The sequence below is a fragment of the Ostrea edulis genome, chromosome 7 (assembly GCF_947568905.1).
Source record: "Ostrea edulis chromosome 7, xbOstEdul1.1, whole genome shotgun sequence".
NCBI lineage: Eukaryota > Metazoa > Mollusca > Bivalvia > Ostreida > Ostreidae > Ostrea > Ostrea edulis.
The window spans coordinates 54,119,603-54,141,224 of record NC_079170.1 but is presented as its reverse complement, the minus strand read 5'-3'; the positions used below and the strand labels follow the sequence as shown (position 1 = coordinate 54,141,224).

The 21,622-nt window shown below is 34.3% G+C and overlaps 1 protein-coding gene across 20 annotated transcripts in view; it reads left to right on the top strand.

Annotated features, from left to right (window-relative positions):
• Positions 1 to 21,622, top strand: part of LOC125654825 (tyrosine-protein phosphatase non-receptor type 12-like) — a 47,387-nt gene that overhangs the window by 16,401 nt on the left and 9,364 nt on the right. For 4 of the 20 annotated variants that reach the window (XM_056144752.1, XM_056144747.1, XM_056144748.1 and 1 more), the window contains exons 7-16: positions 1,514 to 1,580; positions 4,823 to 4,900; positions 7,759 to 7,863; positions 8,172 to 8,214; positions 8,304 to 9,416; positions 9,647 to 9,666; positions 12,180 to 12,294; positions 14,648 to 14,668; positions 16,211 to 16,258; positions 20,082 to 20,096. In XM_056144752.1, the coding sequence (XP_056000727.1) occupies positions 1,514 to 1,580; positions 4,823 to 4,900; positions 7,759 to 7,863; positions 8,172 to 8,214; positions 8,304 to 9,416; positions 9,647 to 9,666; positions 12,180 to 12,294; positions 14,648 to 14,668; positions 16,211 to 16,258; positions 20,082 to 20,096 (1,625 nt within the window). The other 16 variants (XM_056144753.1, XM_056144749.1, XM_056144750.1 and 13 more) reach the window with 7 other exon arrangements.

Below are 21,622 nucleotides of genomic sequence, written 5' to 3'. Positions count from 1 at the left end.
CAAGGTTACCAGTTGCTAACTGTATGTTTGACTGCATAAGTCATAAGTTTAAATTACAGTACATTGGGCTGGGGAAAGCAGCACAGAAGTCATAAGTGTAAAGTACAGTACATTGGGCTGGGGAAAGCAGCACATTCATGAGTGTAAAGTACAGTACATTGGGCTGGGGAAAGCAGCACATTCATGAGTGTAAAGTACAGTACATTGGGCTGGGGAAAGCAGCACATTCATGAGTGTAAATTACAGTACATTGGGCTGGGGAAAGCAGCACATTCATGAGTGGAAAGTACAGTACATTGGGCTTGGGAAAGCAGCACATTCATGAGTGACATGACTAGGTGTGCTGAGTCTGATCTAAAGCAAAATCAGCAGATTCAAAAGCAGATGTCAAGTTGTAGATGAAAGCTTTCTGTGTCAGGTTAGGTGTTATATTGTGTCTGGTTGTAGATGAAAGCTTTCTGTGTCAGGTTAGTTGTTATATTGTGTCTGGTTGTAGATGAAAGCTTTCTGTGTCAGGTTAGCTGTTATATTGTGTCTGGTTGTAGATGAAAGCTTTCTGTGTCAGGTTAGCTGTTATATTGTGTCTGGTTGTAGATGAAAGCTTTCTGTGTCAGGTTAGGTGTTATATTGTGTCTGGTTGTAGATGAAAGCTTTCTGTGTCAGGTTAGGTGTTATATTGTGTCTGGTTGTAGATGAACGCTTTCTGTGTCAGGTTAGGTGTTATATTGTGTCTGGTTGTAGATGAACGCTTTCTGTGTCAGGTGTTATATTGTGTCTGGTTGTAGATGAAAGCTTTCTGTGTCAGGTTAGGTGTTATATTGTGTCTGGTTGTAGATGAAAGCTTTCTGTGTCAGGTTAGGTGTTATATTGTGTCTGGTTGTAGATGAAAGCTTTCTGTGTCAGGTTAGGTGTTATATTGTGTCTGGTTGTAGATGAACGCTTTCTGTGTCAGGTTAGGTGTTATATTGTGTCTGGTTGTAGATGAACGCTTTCTGTGTCAGGTGTTATATTGTGTCTGGTTGTAGATGAAAGCTTTCTGTGTCAGGTTAGTTGTTATATTGTGTCTGGTTGTAGATGAAAGCTTTCTGTGTCAGGTTAGGTGTTATATTGTGTCTGGTTGTAGATGAAAGCTTTCTGTGTCAGGTTAGGTGTTATATTGTGTCTGGTTGTAGATGAACGCTTTCTGTGTCAGGTTAGTTGTTATATTGTGTCTGGTTGTAGATGAAAGTTTTCTGTGTCAGGTTAGCTGTTATATTGTGTCTGGTTGTAGATGAAAGCTTTCTGTGTCAGGTTAGGTGTTATATTGTGTCTGGTTGTTGCCTTGTATTACTTTTGAAAATTTTTAATCAGCACAGTGAATTATCTTCTTTATTTTTGGAGACTGAAATTTAGATCTTAGTGATATTACTAATTCAAGAATAAATGGAATTCAGATAATCAAATGATTTCATGAAACTTGTTAGATATCTTCTATACTGGAAATTACATATTGTGTTATTCTTGTTTTTTACAGCGCTGGGTGTGGAAGAACAGGAACTATCTGTGCCGTAGACTATTCTTGGGATGTATTGAAGTGTGGGGTATGTTTTTGTTTCACAGGACTGCAAGTTACAAAAATACTCATGAAAAATTGGCTTACTGTAAACATGGCTATAATGAATCTCCAGAGCCAGCGAAAAACAGTTTGTTATAACCAAACATCGTTATACCTAGGGTTTGATACCGTTAAGGACGAAATGATACTGTATGATACTGATACTTTTGAAATTATGTGATACTACTTAACGATAATCAGATTTAAAAAAATGAAATATAAAATAACAATTAATGTTCGTAATTTAGTGTGGGTTTTATTTATTTCACTCCTATTAACTAAAAAATGTTGAGAAGGTTTCGAATACTTTTCGGGTAGAATACTTCTCTTGAATTGATTGAGATATAGTTTGCTTCTCATGTTTTTATACCCCCCCAAACGAAGTTCAGGGGGGTATATAGGAATCACTCTGTTCGTCCGTCCGTCCGTCCGTCTGTCTTGTCTGTCTGTGCAGATTCATGTCCGGGCCATAACTTCTTTGTTCTTTGACTTTGGCATACCATATTTGACACATGAGTGTATCACCATGAGATGATGTGCGGGGTACCTTCATGACCTCTATATGACCTTGAACTTTGACCTCAAGGTCAAAATTGATTATAGGGTATTGACATAGTCATACATGTACCATAAGTCATGGGTGTATCACCGTAAGACTATGTGTCATGTACATCAATGACCTCTTTATGACCTTGATCTTTGATATCAAGGTCAAAATTATAGGTTTATGCCATTGATTTGTGTTCAGACTATATCTTTCATTTTCTTCTACAAAGGCATACCATATTTTTACACTCAGGAAAGAGGTAATTTATACCAATTAACAATACCCTAATACCCTTTGGGAGATTGGGGTAAGCGGGGGGTATTCTTAGTGAGCATTTCTCACAGTACCTATTGTTGAATTTCATTTGCTGTACATATAAAATCACATGTCAAGTCTGCATTTTGAAACAGTATGATTAGGTACCCCCTTTCCAAAAATGTAATTCTCTAATCATGCTGATTTTTAAAAGTATTAAAGTGTCAGACATGATATTCTCAAGGTTTTTTCTCAGATCCCAATTCCTCAATCTTGAATCAGAAGATATTCAATAATTTACGATAAATGTTTTTGAAGAACTAAAATTTACGTGTTTCTTTTTCACCTTTTCTCTTCATGCGGTTTGTTTACAGTACAATTGCAGTGACACTAATAGATGAAGATACAGGAAAACCTGATGAATTATTGCTTCTGTTTTAGCATTCCAGTATTTAAAATAAATGATGTAAATTAAAAGTTTTAACAAAAATAATGTTAAATTGACATAAACTTTTTTGAAAATCGTACTTTCCAAGCTTTTATTGAGTAATTGAAATGTCAAGCAGCGGTACAGTAAAACTCGAATATAGCGAAAATGGCTATAGCGAAGTGAAATCGATTTCCCTGGCAAATTCTTTATCTATTCTATATAAAAATATTCGTCTATAACAAACACGGATATAGCGAATTTACGGATATAGCAAAGTAATTGGTATTGCCTTTGAATTAAAAATGAACGTATAAATCATGTTTTATAACTGATTTGTTTTTTTATTTGTTTTTTTCTTCTTCATTTTAAACTCCTTGTGATTTTTAACAATCGCTTTCCATTGCCATAAAGCATCCACACTTGTATTTTTTTCAAAAGAGGTTGTTAACACAAAACAATACCAACACATAAGTGACGGTATTGTTTACTATTCTCGTTAATTAAATTTGAAGTTTAATTGCATTTATTTTATCGTACACTCCTTTATTTGTGTGAAGCAACAATTAAATGACAACTGCAATAGACTTGTTTGCATGTAGTCCACACTTCACTATTATACACCTGATAATAAAATGAAAAGACAAACAATTTACTAAACTGCATTGTAGCGCACCGTGCGAGATGACGCCTTTATTCATTTTGAGTACATATAGGTCTATACCACAAATAACACGTAATATAAAGCAATTATAGGCATTGTTTGACAAAACACACTCTCATGATACTTATATTATTTCCAAAATACTATGAATGTGCTTCCCTCGCCGCCCAGGAAAAACCATAGATAAAAACCACAACGTTTATGAAAAACTATGGAAACCTGTGTGTCCGCAGCAATATAGTGTGAGGTAAACAAAATAAATGGCGGACCCTCATTTTTACAAAAAAGAAATTGCTGTTTTAATTCAAATATAACTAAAATATAAAAAAAACTTGACTTGCTCAAGAAGAGCGTGCGCTAGAAAGTGACAATACAGTCCGGAGATTCTCATACGAACACGTAATGATAATATACTTAAATCTCATTGGTCATTGTTATGTAAACTTTCAAAATAACCCCACGACACTATACTATCGTAACGCGAGAAATTACAATTACAACATAATTTTGTTGACATTTTTCTTTCAACATGTTCTTGCGTGACTTAATAATCCATCAAGATAAATTATCATATATAAATCAGTGTGTAAATTTCTCGTATAAAATGTTTCTCGAAAATATACAAACTTAATTTCTCTTAGAGACTATACAAAAGCAAATATATCGAGTGCTGCTTTCTTAAACAACTGATATACAATTAGAACAAATCAGTTTTGTAACGAATTCGTTATATTTGAATTATGAATTCGCTATAAACGAATAGCGAATTACTTTTATAGCGAATTTTTATAGAGTGTCCCCAGAAATTCACTATATCAGAGTTTTACTGTATTGTGTGTTGCATTTTGTCAATTAAACAACACGTTTGTAGTTACTCGAGTATTCAATATAGAAATGCAAGGAATGGAATAAAACTCCAAAGGATGATTAAGATTAAGGATTTACTAATATATAATTACCGATATCGATACCAGTATGAAATGAAACAGTATTTTACCGGTAATTTTGAAACAAGTCCTTTGTATGGTATCGATACCAAGTACCGGTTTCCAACCATAGTTATACCGGTATTTAATAAAATTTTCGTTTTCTCACAGGAGAATAAATATCCTTTGTTACAGTAATATGTGTGAATTCATTAAAAGTGTGCCCATTATAACCGTGTTTTACTGTATTCTGAAAACTGTGATGTCAAGGAATGTGCAAGTTTTTATAAATGTAATATATGATTAAAGATAAAATTTCACAGCATGAGATCTCAGTCAGAAATCATGTAATTAAAATCATACAGTTAAACGTATTATTGTAGATATATGTTGATGGATTCTTTTTCAGAAATTAGACTGTGATTTTCACTTGTATGAAATAGTGAGAGAGATGAGGGAACAGCGACAATCCATGATCCAAACTCCAGTAAGTACCGACATAGTCTTATGATACTCAAACTCCAGTAAGAACCGACATAGTCTTATGATACTCAAACTCCAGTAAGTACCGACATAGTCTTATGGTAATCAGACTCCAGTAAGTACCGACATAGTCTTATGATACTCAAACTCCAGTAAGTACCGACATTATCTTATGATACTCAAACTCCAGTAAGTACCGACATAGTCTTATGATAATCAAACTCCAGTAAGTACCGACATAGTCTTATGATACTCAAACTCCAATAAGTACCGACATAGTCTTATGATACTCAGACTCCAGTAAGTACCGACATTATCTTATGATACTCAAACTCCAGTAAGTACCGACATAGTCTTATGGTAATCAGACTCCAGTAAGTACAGAAAAAGTTATGATACTGCGGTGGAGATTTATTGATAATATACACCAGCAGGGTTCAAAATTAGCTTGTGTCCACAAGTCTGAGACTTGTGAAATACATGTACATGTATGTTGTAGACTGGTAATAAATTAAACCCTATTGATTTTGGGGTCAAAAGGTTGGATCCTCCTGTCCCTACAATTTGCTCATCTACAGATGGCAATGAAACATTGTACAAAGTTCCAATTCTATCAGATAAGACATATAAAGGAGGAGAAGTGTTCTCATGGTATTTTACAGATATATAAAGGAGGAGAAGGGTTCACATGGTATTTTACATCTATATAAAGGAGGAGAAGGGTTCACATGGTATTTTACATCTATATAAAGGAGGAGAAGTGTTCACATGGTATTTTACATCTATATAAAGGAGGAGAAGGGTTCACATGGTATTTTACATCTATATAAAGGAGGAGAAGTGTTCACATGGTATTTTACATCTATATAAAGGAGGAGAAGGGTTCACATGGTATTTTACAGATATATATAGGAGGAGAAGTGTTCACATGGTATTTTACAGATATATATAGGAGGAGAAGGGTTCACATGGTATTTTGCATCTATATAAAGGAGGAGAAGTGTTCACATGGTATTTTACAGATATATATAGGAGGAGAAGGGTTCACATGGTATTTTACAGATATATATAGGAGGAGAAGGGTTCACATGGTATTTTACAGATATATAAAGGAGGAGAAGGGTTCACATGGTATTTTACAGATATATAAAGGAGGAGAAGGGTTCACATGGTATTTTACAGATATATAAAGGAGGAGAAGGGTTCACATGGTATTTTACATCTATATAAAGGAGGAGAAGTGTTCACATGGTATTTTACAGATATATATAGGAGGAGAAGTGTTCACATGGTATTTTACAGATATATAAAGGAGGAGAAGGATTCACATGGTATTTTACAGATATATAAAGGAGGAGAAGTGTTCACATGGTATTTTACAGATATATATAGGAGGAGAAGTGTTCACATGGTATTTTACAGATATATAAAGGAGGAGAAGGGTTCACATGGTATTTTACAGATATATAAAGGAGGAGAAGTGTTCACATGGTATTTTACATCCTCCATCCCCAATTAGATCCACTCTAACTTTTAGAAAAATAATATTTGGATTCTCCTCTATCTGATAAGCCATACAGGAGAAGTGTAAAGCTGAATATCATAAACACCCAGTATTTGTAAAAGACACTTTATTCAGTTTGGCGATCATATGATATCTAGTAAAAGGCTGAAAGTAATATTGAATGACAGGTATCAACACTTTGATAGAATACAATGTTATAAAATTATAGCAGTAAATGTTTTCCATACATACAAAATATAAATCTGATTTATGACCATAAATGTGTTCCATAGTTTCTAATTTTTGGACGTAACTTCCAGGTAATTCTTAAATTTGATTATCATCTTAAGACACGATTAGATATACACCAGACTAAATCATGATTATATGTACAATGTATAATGCATTATTGTATCAAGTATCGTCATGATTAATATAAAATATCTCTGTGTAAACGTGACCTGGCGGAGAATGAGTGACCTCGAAATGCTTTAACTGGTTAAATTCAAAACTATACAAACATCAGTCATAAAAGTAACCTGCGCATTTAACCATTGATTGTTTATACATGTAAAGACATGCAAAATATTAATAAAATTACACAATGGTAGGCAAAGCAAAACAACAGTTTACATGGCGAGTACATTAGCATGGGGTTTCGACAACAGAAATTGTATGTAACTCCTATTGATGTTGTTTTGTGGTATGTAACATTACAAGAAGCATTCATAAGATTTTGTGACAGACAGACAGAAAGTACATAAACAATATGTCTCTCCCTGGAAGAGGGGATACATAATACTATAAATATACAAAAAATGCATAAATTCAAAATGTTTGAATGTCACTCTTTATTAAAGATCCATACACTTTGATGATGCACAGAATCATAATTATTAACATTATCCTTTCTAAATAATCGATTACCAATTCAATAACTATGAAATTAACATAAAAACATCAAAATGTAAACTTCAAAAATGATTGCAATAGCAACCAAACTATACATATATATACACATATATATTTATATAATTGAAATAAATTTGCTTTTGAATTATATTCATAGACTTTGTGTTTACAATGTAAAACTTATACGGTACCAATTTTGATGCACCAGATGCGCATTTCGACAAATAAGGTCTCTTCAGTGATGCTCAACCGAAAGTGCAACATTGACATTTTGTAATTTCATTGGCTGGTTAATTTAAACAAGGGATTGAGTCTGCAATCATGTCATCTGTTATGTGTTTTCACTGCATCTGGTTTGAGTCTGCTCTAGTAATGTACATGCATATAATTGAAACTGAAAAACCATATATGCGCATGATAACAGGAATTCATGATTCCTTTTTCAGGACCAGTACGAAATGGCCCATCGCTGTGTCCGGGAATTGTTCCAGCAGCATATAGAGGCATTGGATGGCAACATTTATGCAAATTTTGAACCCAGCCCTGGAAATGTAATAAGAGATATTGTGCTTTTACTCGAGATGTTTTTGATTTTAATCAATGTTTCAGTAAATGTATTACAATTAATCTGGAAATATATGCATAGATTTATTTTGTTGATTTTGATTATTCAGAATTTTAAAAATCATTACTTTGTTCTGTAACGTGATAAGAATTTATTTTTACAAAAATAATACAACAGAATTACTTTTTTGACTGGATCTATGTAATACTATGAAAACGATTTGAATTTTGATAAACAGTCATCGTAACTTTAAAGTTTTAACGTGTAAACTTCCAATTTTTTAATGTTTTCTAGGATGAGTATTACAATGTTGATCTTGATGGCCACACAGACCCCAGTAAGTTTACCTTTCAATTTTTGAATAAAAAGAGGTGCACAAAAGAAGACATCATTTAAAGAATGATTGCATGACACTTTGTATTTCAGATAAAGAGGTGGATCCCTATGAAATGGTTGGCATTGGAGAAAACCAGCCTACTTTCAAACTAGCGAAGGATTCGCCCAGTACGTCTGCCATCATTTCCATTCTGGAGAGGGATGCTCTGCAGACAATTGACATGTATTCCACACCCAAGGCCTTTGAAGAGGCACTAGAGGACTTACAGAAAGCAGCAGAATCAGCACCACGTAGAGCCTCGCACCCCAAGCCTAACCTTAAACCTAAACCCGCATTTGTTCCAGAGCCTAAAGATGGAGGAAAACCGGCTGGCTATGAAAATGTTTGTGATGATGGAAAGTATGAAAACATGAACAAGTCAGATCATTTAAAATTCCACCATGAGCAATCGAGTCCAAAAATAGCAAAAAAGGAGAAACCAGCAATTTTACACAAAAAGCTTGAGGACCATCCAAAGACAGGTCCTGTCTTTGAAGAGAGTGTCAAATCTGGATATCAGTTTGAATCCTCAAATAGTAAATCAGGGCCAGTTTTTCAAAAGACTCATTCCTCCAAACCAGGGTCCCATGAAATGTCCAGCAATACTAACTCTTTTCCACCAACTGTCAGTTCACGGCCAGGACACCAGTTCGAACCACCAGCAAATATAAAGTCTGGTCCCCAATTCCAAGAATCCACAAATGCAAGATCAGGGCCTCAGTTTTCTCAGCCTATGACAGGGCCATCTGAGAGTTCAGATCCCAGCAAGCCCAAAGTGAGTTACAGACAAACTAGCATAGAGTCAGCTCCCAAAAACAAGACTGTGATAACGATTGGAAGTCAATCAAGAATTTCTTACATTGATAATGTAGATGATGGAAAAACCAATAGTTCTGTGAATCAGACACGGAATTCTAAAGGACTTACTCAAACTAATGAGGAGTTTTATGACAAAGCCAAACCACAAATTTCTGAGAGGTCTTCCAGTCATGAACCTGCTTTGTATTCACAAGTCCAGAAAACGGCTCCATTTTCTAAAAGTCTTGGACCAGCCACTGCTTGTAATGACAACATGTATGAAACAATCACAGGTGAAAATTATGCAAAGAAGAGGAGCAGCGATTCCAAAATCGGGTCTTCTGTGAGAAGTGATACATATTCAGGTGATTTGAGGATTTTCATCCTATAGAATTGAATGATGTTCATTTTTGTTTGAGTTTTAAAATAAAGGAAACGGAAAAGTTTGTTTGACCACAATATATATAATATGAATTGTCAGATTGATGAGACAAGATATTTAAAGCAGTAAAAATTACTTGAATACATAACTACATAGTAGTAACCATGAAAAATGGAAATAACATTTTTATGATTTTTTTCTCTTCTTTTACAGAGGTTGACATTGCTAAAATGGTAAGACACATTAAATTTTAAGGAAGTACAATGTAAGAGAATTGATATTAATGGTTCAGAATTATAGAATATAAATACATATAATCTTAATGGTACTGAAAATGATAGATTTTTCTCTCATTTGTGACAATGTCCATTTTCATTATCATATTGTCACAGAGAAAATCAAGGGAAAGGCAACCTTAACCACATTGTTGCTTTTATGAATAAAGTATTACTTACTGATATTGTAATTGACAGTCTTTAACAACAAAAATCTTTGCTTAACAATTAAATCAATATTAATCTATTATATATTTTGAATTACCTGCCACCATGAGAGCGGCCATTAAAGTATAATTTTTGACGTCACACCGTCGGTTCCAGTTTATTTCATCAGCAGCACTGTAAACATGACAAGTCACAACCAGTTAAGTTTGGAGCCATATAGATTTGAGCCTGTTCTTTCTCAAGAAGAAATTAAGAATTTAAGAAGTCGTTCAGTCGAGTCACAGACCAGGCAGATGGTACATGTTTCTTCACACAAATGTCTCGAACCTCAACTTGTTATTACGCAAATGATGGATCCACAGTTGACATACTCACATAGTCTTTTCTTTTCAGATGACTTGGTTATGTCAGGAATTTCGAAAAAGAAAACTTTTTTCACATCTCCCCTTTGCATTAGTTGTAATTAACTACAGGAAGGCATCAACCTATTTATTCGTAAAATCTACCACATGCACATCTTTGATGATCTTAGAATCTTATCAAAACCGGAACAGATGGTGTGACTTCAAAATGATTGATTTTTGTGGTTTTGAATACAAAAGAGTTCCACATAATGGCAGCCTCTATAGATAGTGGGAATTTAAATTTTTAACGATTTCAAATTAGTACTGAAGCTTATCTAGGCTGTATATCAACAGAATAATATGACAAATCTTTATCATATAATTAATCTTATCGTATATCATGTAAAAAAAATTTGGGTTGCCTTCGCCTTTAAAGCCCCTAGACATGAATTTGTGATTTATAGATTGGCTGCCTTAATCCACGGAGCTAACCAGATAGGTAACAATAACTTAGAGGACAATGTGAAGTACCATACTTCATTTTTTAAAAATATTGACTTCTAGTACGTGCTCTCATTAAGCTGGAACCCAGTACTTTTACCCACTTATGATAGCATTTGTTAATGGGAGAAAGATTAAATTAACTAAGATGAAAATTTTATCTTGTGTGCTTTAAAGTTCCTTGAAAATGCTTTTCATTTGTTGGTATCGGTTCAGTGTCTGATATGTCTGTGCAACCCAGGCCATTCGGAACTACCTTTTACTATGCAATGGTACAAGGAAAGGGTGAGGGAGTCTGAATGTCGCTAAAAGCATCAACTCGAATGGAAATCACTTAGCGCTTTTTAATTAACAAATCTTCTACTTTAAATATAACCAAGCATAAAATTTACATTAATACATTTTGGTCGCAATATCATAACAAGAATCTATTACAGATGATTTTTTCCACTTAAAAGGAAAAATAAAGGTGAAAATGCCATTATCTGACAGACAAGATGGTTGACATAATGATATGTGTAGTGACAGATGAAAAAGATTGTGTATATATGACTATGTAAATGTTAACAGGCATAATTCATATACATCATAATGTATCTTTTTCAAAATGTTGTCAGTCACTCAATGTCCAAATTTGTTTCTCAGTCGCTTCAATATCTTAATAAAAGTGTAACAGGCTAATTGGAGTCATCAATATAAATTGATTTTACTGTATGCTGCCTGGTCACAGCATTTATCATTGGTACCTGGTGTGCACTGCAGTTTACTTTTTGCATATTATTTGTTTTGGGTAATATGAATTACCAGAAAGACCATATTAAATTTTCTTCAATTCTAAGATGAAAGAAATCTTTTAAACTACTATATTCAATTAAGAATTGCAGTCTCGAATGCTCAAAATGACTCTCACCGGGTGTCTGGTGGTGCCTCGATCCAGAATTTTAGGAGATATCCCCCATCTTGGAAAATAATGAAGCCTCTGCTAGGTGTTATACCTCCTTAATTATATGAGGGATCGTACTCATTAATTATATGAGGGATTGTACTCATTAATCATATGAGGGATCGTACTCATTAATTATATGAGGGATTGTACACCTTAATTATATGAGGGATATTGTATTCATTAATCATATTAGGGATTGTACTCCTTAATTATATGAGGGATTGTACACCTTAGTTATATGAGAGATTGTACTCCTTAATTATATGAGGGATTGTACTCCTTAATTATATGAAGGATTTTACTCCTTAGTTATATGAGAGATTAATTGTACTTCAGTAATTCCTACATCATGCCCACCAGCCTTTACAAAGTTTTGCTGGGTCTATATGAAATGTGTTGTGTAGGAAAAGTAAACAAAATAGAAGTTTTGTATTTAGCTGGCTTTGATTTATGCTAAATCATTGGATGGGATATGGAAATGGAGGCTAATGTGTCCATATTATTTTAAACAGGACCTTAGTAATGCCCCTCCCATCCCCAACAGGGGATACAAAACAGAGGATCCAGCTGTCCAGGTACCCTCAGCCCACACGATTCACGGACTAACCACTTTAGAACGAAAGTCCGGTAAGTCATTTCCATCATGTCTCATTTGTGTGAAGTAGTGGAAGTAGATTTTCGTAGTACATGTATACTAGTACAATATGTTTACTTCTGTGTGTATCAGTATCAGTACAATGTAGTAGGAATATTGCATCTGGGTATTGTGAATAAATGTATTTGATTATATATAATTATGATGTAATTATTATATGATTGAATAATTCTGAGCTTTCTGATTGGCTGAGATCCAACAATCTAGCAAAAATAGGATGTTATGTTCACCTACGCATGCTTTCGAGGTATATTTTTCCAACAATAAATTAGAAATTCCCAAATTAATACAACTGGTTAATATTTTCTGGTCATCCATTTAAACCTCGCGTCTAATCACTGGGCCTGCACAAGATGGCCGACCAGACATCGTTTCGTAGAGTCTAGTGATCAGTTTCTATTTTTAAAACTATTCCATCATAATAAACAATGATTGACTTATTCCTGGTCAATACAATGCTTTAGTTAACCTGGAAGTAGAATATTCATTCTGACAGCTCGTCCTCCAGACTCGGTGAATGATGGACTTCTCAGGTAGCTATAAAGCTTTGCCTTGACATTAAAAAAAAGTCGGTGATTTTATGATCTGTAATATTATATATATTACAATCCCTAGACAGAAAAGTTTGATTTAATCAAGACAGAGGCAAATATTTCAAAAATTTGTGCTTTTAATTTTGTTTCATTCAGAGTACTCATGTACAACACAATTTATATTGTACAGTGAAATTCAGATTTGAAAAGTTGCCTTGACTTATTATGTATAGTAGTTTCTAAAAACACTAAAGATATTTTGGAAAGATATACAGTATATTCATTGTTTTATATAAACTTTTAATTTAAAGTTTGTGGTGAGTTTAAACCATGAAACCTGATCATAAAGTACACACATATTTTTAAATGTGTAATGCCTCCCTCAACACAATGATAATTGTAGAAATAATATGCCCTTCGAAAATTGCTCATATGAATATCATACTTTGTCTAACAAAATGATATTGTTTCAGAAATTAATTAAATTTTATGCATGTTGATGAATGAGTTACTAACACTATAGACATTAGTTACATGTACCAATTTTACATAAATTATGTTCTCTTGTAGTGAAATACAGTAAGAATGCATATATTTACCCAGTCTTGTGATTCACAGACATTAACCCTGCACACAGTTTTAACCTTATGCCCTTACCCTCTTGTCAGTATATGCACGGTGTATCAGTCTTTGGAATACTAATCTAAACTGCAATGATTTGTGTGAACAAGCAAGAAAAAAAAGTCAATTTTTGCAAGTGATAATTTTCAGCAAGACTCATTTATTGTGTAAATTAATTTAAAGCATGAAGATACACAAAAAACTTTGTCAAACAACAGTACTTTTCCCAGGTTCATAACTGTTCGTAAAAATGATACGAACTCGTAGCACAGTTTCATAATTATGCAAATTAGGTAAGTCAGTCATTCATGCACCACGTAAACAAAACAACATGTCATCCTTTGATATTGTTAACATTGATGGTAAAAGACCTTGTTTTGTCACCAAGGTTGTTCCAAGAGGATTTTGTGTCTTTTATGAAGTGAAAATAATTTCCAGTTTCTTCAAACCATGACATAGCGACGACGTCACAATGGAATTGAAAGCAAAAAATTTCTGTGGTTGTAAAATGGACAGTAAATTAAAGTGTGCGTTTAATGATAGCTGTGTGATAAATATAATTTTACACTTGTGCTTATGACATATGAAATTTATGAAATTTGTTACCAGATTTGAATATTTCCCTTGCCATTAGGTTCGGAAAGTATTAAATCCGGTAACTCATTTCATAAATTTCATATGCCATAAGCGTTTAAGATCCTTTATTTATTTCTAGTCAGCCAATATTGCATAACACAGGAAAGTATCAAATTATTAGAAAACTTCTATTTTTTTTTTAAATTTCTGCAAGTTAGATCATACAATTAGTACTGTACATGCATAATTGGAAGATGCAGCTTGTAGCTTAGACAAGATGCAGTTTGCAAAACTTATCTTCCCCTTTTTTGTGCATATGTTATTCTTGTTGAACAAGAAAAAGTATGAATTTAGAGTATGGATCGCTCAGTGTCTGGTATGGTATCATATGTTGGGATATAAATGGCATTCTGTGTGTGATAATGTAATAAGTTGCCCTAATGAATAATGATTACACACACAGAGAGTAAAACTCACTTATAGCAAAGTGATGCTGATGAACAGTTTTGATTCATTATTAAACGTTATTCATACTCGGTACATTCATAGCTAGCTTATTCTAAAATTGCACATATGAACATTGATATAACTGTAGGTGTTTTCAGGAGGTTTCGGAGTAAGTTTTTTACTAGAATGTCTTTCCAACTTCTGAGCATGCCACAGGGTTAGCAGCTAATATAGTGGATTTAGACGCAGGGTTAGCAGCTAGTATAGTGGATTTAGACACAGGGTTAGCAGCTAGTATAGTGGATTTAGACACAGGGTTAGCAGCTAGTATAGTGGATTTAGACACAGCTAGGGTTAGCAGCTAGTATAGACTGTATAGTGGATTTAAACACAGCTAGGGTTAGCAGCTAGTATAGTGGATTTAGACACAGCTAGGGTTAGCAGCTAGTATAGTGGATTTAGACGCAGGGTTAGCAGCTAGTATAGTGGATTTAGACACAGGGTTAGCAGCTAGTATAGTGGATTTAGACACAGGGTTAGCAGCTAGTATAGTGGATTTAGATACAGGGTTAGCAGCTAGTATAGTGGATTTAGACACAGGGTTAACAGCTAGTATAGTGGATATAGACACAGGGTTAGCAGCTAGTATAGTGGATTTAGACACAGGGTTAGCAGCTAGTATAGTGGATTTAGACACAGGGTTAGCAGCTAGTATAGTGGATTTAGACTCAGGGTTAGCAGCTAGTATAGTGGATTTAGACACAGCTAGGGTTAGCAGCTAGTATAGTGGATTTAGACACAGGGTTAGCAGCTAGTATAGTGGATTTAGACGCAGGGTTAGCAGCTAGTATAGTGGATTTAGACACAGCTAGGGTTAGCAGCTAGTATAGTGGATTTAGACACAGCTAGGGTTAGCAGCTAGTATAGTGGATTTAAACACAGCTAGGGTTAGCAGCTAGTATCGTGGATTTAGACACAGGGTTAGCAGCTAGTATAGTGGATTTAAACACAGCTAGGGTTAGCAGCTAATATAGTGGATTTAGACACAGGGTTAGCAGCTAGTATAGTGGATTTAGACACAGGGTTAGCAGCTAGTATAGTGGATTTAGACACAGGGTTAGCAGCTAGTATAATGGATTTAGACAATTGCTATTATGCAGTGGATGCTGATTTACAATTAGTGCAGAGGTTGTAATGTTGCTCTAGCTGCTGTCACTGGACCGAGGTTGCCTCCATGTTGCTCCACTGTCTCTTACAGTGCATCTGCTGCTGTCACTGCGATGATGCATTACTTTTCACAGTGATGAAAGTGGTTTGTTGTTACATCCTGTGTGAGAATTTTTCACTGATATAGATACGTTGCCACTGACCTATGTGTGGCACAGAGCTGGCTGTATTTGTTAGGGTTTTATATTGTGTCAATGCTTACCATGATGTGATACCTTGGTTTTGAAACTCTGCATATACAAAAGATCAGTAATGTTCACTTCTAATGCCAGCTGCTTGTTGTTTATGGTTATAGACTTTTATAATCTTTTGATCCATAATTAAGACAATTCCCAAACTGAGAGAATGAGAGCAATTTGACAGAGAAACTCAAATCATCATAGTTTGATCTAGTATAATTTATGAAATATGTGCATTTCTATTATTCTTTTTCAAAAAATGAAAGTAAACTTCACCATTTAACATTATAATTTATTTTTATCAGACTATGTTGAAAACAACACAGAATTTACTTCCCTTGCAAAGGGTTTCAGTAAGTGACATCTTGTATTACAGTCGAGGTTTGCTTAGTATGTACTGCATCACATATATACGTTTCTAAGCTAATTGATCTTCATTTGGGGCTTTGATTTTTACAGCTTCACAGTGAATTACACATTTTGTAGACCTATAACTCGGTAAAATTATTTGCTTTTGACAAAACTAATACGACTATTTTATAGTATTATAATGGGGATTGTTAGAAGGCTTCATAACTTACAATGTTTATTTGTTTACACTGATGACAAATGCCAAAAAAATTTGTTATCATATTCTTTCTAAGTCACTAAGTCTGACTCAGATGACCTATTGTGATTGGTAGTTGCCTATCGCCATTTGTTGTCTGTCAAAATGGAACATCATATCCACTTCTTTTCCAAAAAGTATTCACCTGTATTTAGTCCCTATTATACATTTAAAAGTGAAAACCAGTCTCTAGAAAATTATTGCAGAAATGTAAAATTGTACAAAGTGTGATTCTTATAATCTGTAAATAATTATGAAAGATTAATTCATAATTTGACCTGCAGTCATCACCTCATAATATGACTCGTGTTCAAAGATGTGATATTTATAGGTCTAGAGATGTTTACAAATTGCCTTGGCACATGCTAGAAATTAAAAGTAAACAAAGCAAGGTTAGAAATGATTTGACATCAAAAAGGTAGTTTACTGTAATGTTTATAAATAGTTTTTAATGCCATGTTAAAGTGAGAACTTGGAATAACTTTATGTAGTCTTTTCTTTATATGCAAAGTGAGTGCCATAATATTAAGAGACACCCTGTATATGTGATATACGATTTATTCACCAATCATCGACCCAAAAGGAGCAATACAATACAAAGAATGTTTATGATAATGAGAGACATATTCAGAAGACATAATTATAATAAAGTTTTGTTCACTCAATACATTTTATACTGATTTAATTTATACTTATTATGATTGGAGAGAAGAAAACAATGAAAAAGGAAACTATGATATGAATAAATGTTGTGCAAGTACCCATACCATTGCTATGATATACTTCATATAATAGAGTTTATCAGAAGGCTGCTATTAAGGATACCATTGAGACCGTTTTTGAGGATCTCTTTATGCAACAATTTTTAGATTCAAACAAAACTCTGGCATTCGGTAGCTCAGTTTTTTGTTTTTGAATAATCTTTCATGTCATTTATTATCATGATTAAACAAATGACGTAATAAACAAAAATATACATTTGTACAAAATTAATTGGCTGGGATAAGTTAATACAAAAAATGTTCACTTGTGACTTGTTTATATATTTATTTCTCCCGTGCCGCCATGAAAGCCAGGGTTGTGTATTCGTAATTAATGAGGGGATTGATATATCACACCATTGTACATCACATGATTAATGAGGGGGTCAATAAATCACACCTTTGTACATGACGTGTCTAGGCTATTTGGGCCTAATTAATGAGGGGGTCAATATATTATACCTTTGTACATCATGTGGCTTGGCTATTTAGGTCTAATTAAAATGCATCAAAAAACTTGCGCTTTGTTCAAATTAACAGTATTAAACATTATGAATTAATTGAATTAACATTATTTCCCAAAAAAATAATGATATGTCTTTCTGTAAACAAACTATTGTTTATAGGAAGACTGTAAACAAACTATTGTTTATACATGTAAGAAGACTGTAAACAAACTATTGTTTATAGGAAGACTGTAAACAAACTATTGACTGTAAACAAACTATTGTTTATACATGTAGGAAGACTGTAAATAAAGTAGTGTTTATGGGAAGACTGTAAATAAACTTTTGTTTATGCATGTGGGAAGACTGTAAACAAACTATTGTTTATAGGAAGACAGTAAACAAACTATTGACTGTAAACAAACTATTGTTTATAGGAAGACTGTAAACAAACTATTGACTGTAAACAAACTATTGTTTATAGGAAGAATGTAAACAAACTAGTGTTTATATTGATTGATGGATTGAATATTGTTTAACGTCCCTCTCGAGAATCTTTCACTCATATGGAGACGTCACCACTGCCGGTGAAGGGCTGCAAAATTTTGGCCTATGCTCATCGCTTATGGCTTTTGAGCAGGGAGGGATCTTTAATGGAAGAGATGATTGACAATTTTCACTGCAAGGATACAACAATCAACCTTGTTCACTTAGGCAATTTTAGATACTCATTTTTGAGGCCACAAAATTTTCTACATGATAAAGCAGAGATTGATTGTATATTGTTTTACGTCCCTCTCGAGAATCTTTCACTCATATGGAGACTTCACCACTGCCGATGAAGGGCTGCAAAAGTTTGGCCTATGCTCAGCGCTTAATATATGGCCTTTGAGCAGGGAGGGATCTTTATCGTGCCACACCTGCTGTAACACGGGACCTCGGTTTTGTGGTTTCATCCGAACTAGTGTTTATAGGAAGACTGTAAATAAACTTTTTTTTATACATGTGGGAAGACTGTAAACAAACTTGTTAATACGAAGACTGTAAACAAACTGTTGTTTATAGGAAGACTGTAAACAAACTATTGTTTATACATGTAGGAAGACTGTGAATAAACTACATGTATTGTTTATACATGTAGTACGATAATTTTTTAATTATATATACAGTATTTAAAATGTTGAGAGCCTGTGGTTTAGACTTTGTAAAAAAATTTTCTTATAATGTCCTGGACACCAAACAATTAAACTGAACATCTAGCACAGAAACTGACTGCATACTGTTGTAATGGGTTGGAGGCATTTATGGATTATTGGGTGAAAAAAGACATTGAATTTTTAAGAATCTTTTCCATTATTTCTGAACATATAGCAAACAAATCAATTTCATATCATGAATGGTCCCCACCGTCGCGGTGACCAAGAGGTTAGAGTGTTCGACCCGCATGCGGAAGGTTGGGGTTCGAATCCCGGCCGCAACAGACCCAAGTCGTTAAAACAGGTAGTGACAGTTCCATCGCTAAATGCTCGGCATCAGATGTGAATGTCACGGGTCCTTGGAGATGACCTTAAAAACGGATGTCCTGTGTCACAGTAGGTGTGGCACGCTAAAGAACCCTCACTGCTAAATGGCCGTAAGCGCCGAGCATAGGCCTAAATTTGAAGCCCTTCACCGGTCTTGGTGACATCTCCATATGAGTGAAAAATTCTCGAGTTAGACGTTAAGCAAGATACAATCAATCAATCAATCATGAATGGTCCATGAAAACAATGTGTAGATGTTATAGGGAAGTCAGCATGTCTGTCTAGTTATCCATCCCTCTCACTTTGCATCTTAAAGACAACAACAATGTATCAGAATTTCTTTCATGATACAGAACTGAATTATGACTAGATGATTTGTAATAATTGATTACATGATCTCTATGTTTGATAGATACACTCACTACAGCAACAAAATGCAGCACTAGTTATGCATGGTTTTCGTGTTTCTTACATGTACTCAGGTGACCATTAACGCTGATGGACTTGCTTTTCAAATGTCATTCTCTCTTTCGTGAAGAAATACTGGCACTTTTCAATTAGTGTATGCCTTGAAATGTGTTTGCTTTTACTGTTCTGTGTCAATCAATACAATGAACATGTAATTAATTTGATTTAAGAAATTAAAATTTTGCTTTTATTGAATTAACAATTTTCTATAAAATCTTATAGGCCTAATACTAATTAATTATTTTAATGCTTTTAACTTTTGAGTTAACTCATATAATGCAATGTGTTAACATACATGTATTTAAATGGTTTAAGGGATCATTTATATGTATTAATCAGGAGAAATGAAGTTTAAACAATATTTATTTCAGCTGGACTTTTTAAAGGTTTGACATCATGACTTAATTCTGATAACAAAGAACAATGAACTGATGCAGACATTTTGCATGACCCCTTATACCCTCTATGATAGAATTGATTTAAATTTGTTTCGTAGGCCAATTCAACTTAATTAGTAGACTTTCATCCAGGGTTACAAAAAAATATGGGGCGGGTGGGAGGATTTTATTTTTATCCCCCCCCCCCCCCCCCCCCCCCACCAAAAAAAATCAATGACAAAAGGCATCACACAAAGTGTTAATCAAGTTACATCTCTGTAACATTCAAAGAATCCTTGGTAGAAGATATCAAACCAACATTCTGGGACGTTATAATCATTCATGTCACTGGGAAGCAAGTTTGTTTGAAATCGTAATTTTTGCAAAAATTAAAAAAAAAATCAGGGCGGGCCCTTTTTTGAGGGGCGGGTGGGATGATAATCTATCAATTAATTTTAATTGGCCTTATGTGTAACTTGTAATAATGCAGGGAGTGGAATTTCCTTGTTACCGTCAGTTTTTTCACACATTTGTGTGTTACTGTGACTCTTACCTGTACATTTAATCAATATCCAATCCTGGCATGTCTTCCTAAAGCTTTAAGTATGTCTTGAGATTTTTTTTTCTCCAAAGCATATACAAAGAATTACTTTAATGCAGTTAAATCAGTTTGATAAATTATCAACTTTCCATACATTATATACCTGTAAACATTTGCGTTTAAAACAAATAATGGAGAGAATACCTGTACAATAATTATGTTTATGCAACACCCTAAATACTTTAAAATTTGTTGATGATGTTAATGGAACACTGCAGATTGGCGTTATTTCGATGTAAAGAGTGAAACGTAGTCAAGAAAATGTAATTTGCAGTCATTCAAGTTTGTTGACGAATTAAGTGCGAAATAAACTGTTAAACACGTCAAGTTTGTGCACATCAATGTTCCTACTTTAGTATCCAGAAGATCTGAACTTCTCAAGTGACTGCCTCACATTACAGATGGCCGGGTGAGATAAAGAGTGAAAAGCCAATATCTCTTGAGTAACTTGAATTTTATTTTGATTCAGAATGTTTTTGAACTTCCTTTTCCCAACAGCAATGTGCGTGTAAATACTTCTGCCTGGTGTACAGGATTCAGTGCGTGTAAATACCCGGTACTTCTGCCTCGTGTACAGGATTCAGTGCGTGTAAATACCCAGTACTTCTGCCTCGTGTACAGGATTCAGTGCGTGTAAATACCCGGTACTTCTGCCTCGTGTACAGGATTCAGTGCGTGTAAATACCCGGTACTTCTGCCTCGTGTACAGGATTCAGTGCGTGTAAATACCCGGTACTTCTGCCTCGTGTACAGGATTCAGTGCGTGTAAATACCCGGTACTTCTGCCTGGTGTACAGGATTCAGTGCGTGTAAATACCCGGTACTTCTGCCTGGTGTACAGGATTCAGTGCGTGTAAATACCCGGTACTTCTGCCTCATGTACAGGATTCAGTTTTAAGTGTCGATCCTTACTGTTTATGGAATTTTCTGTCAA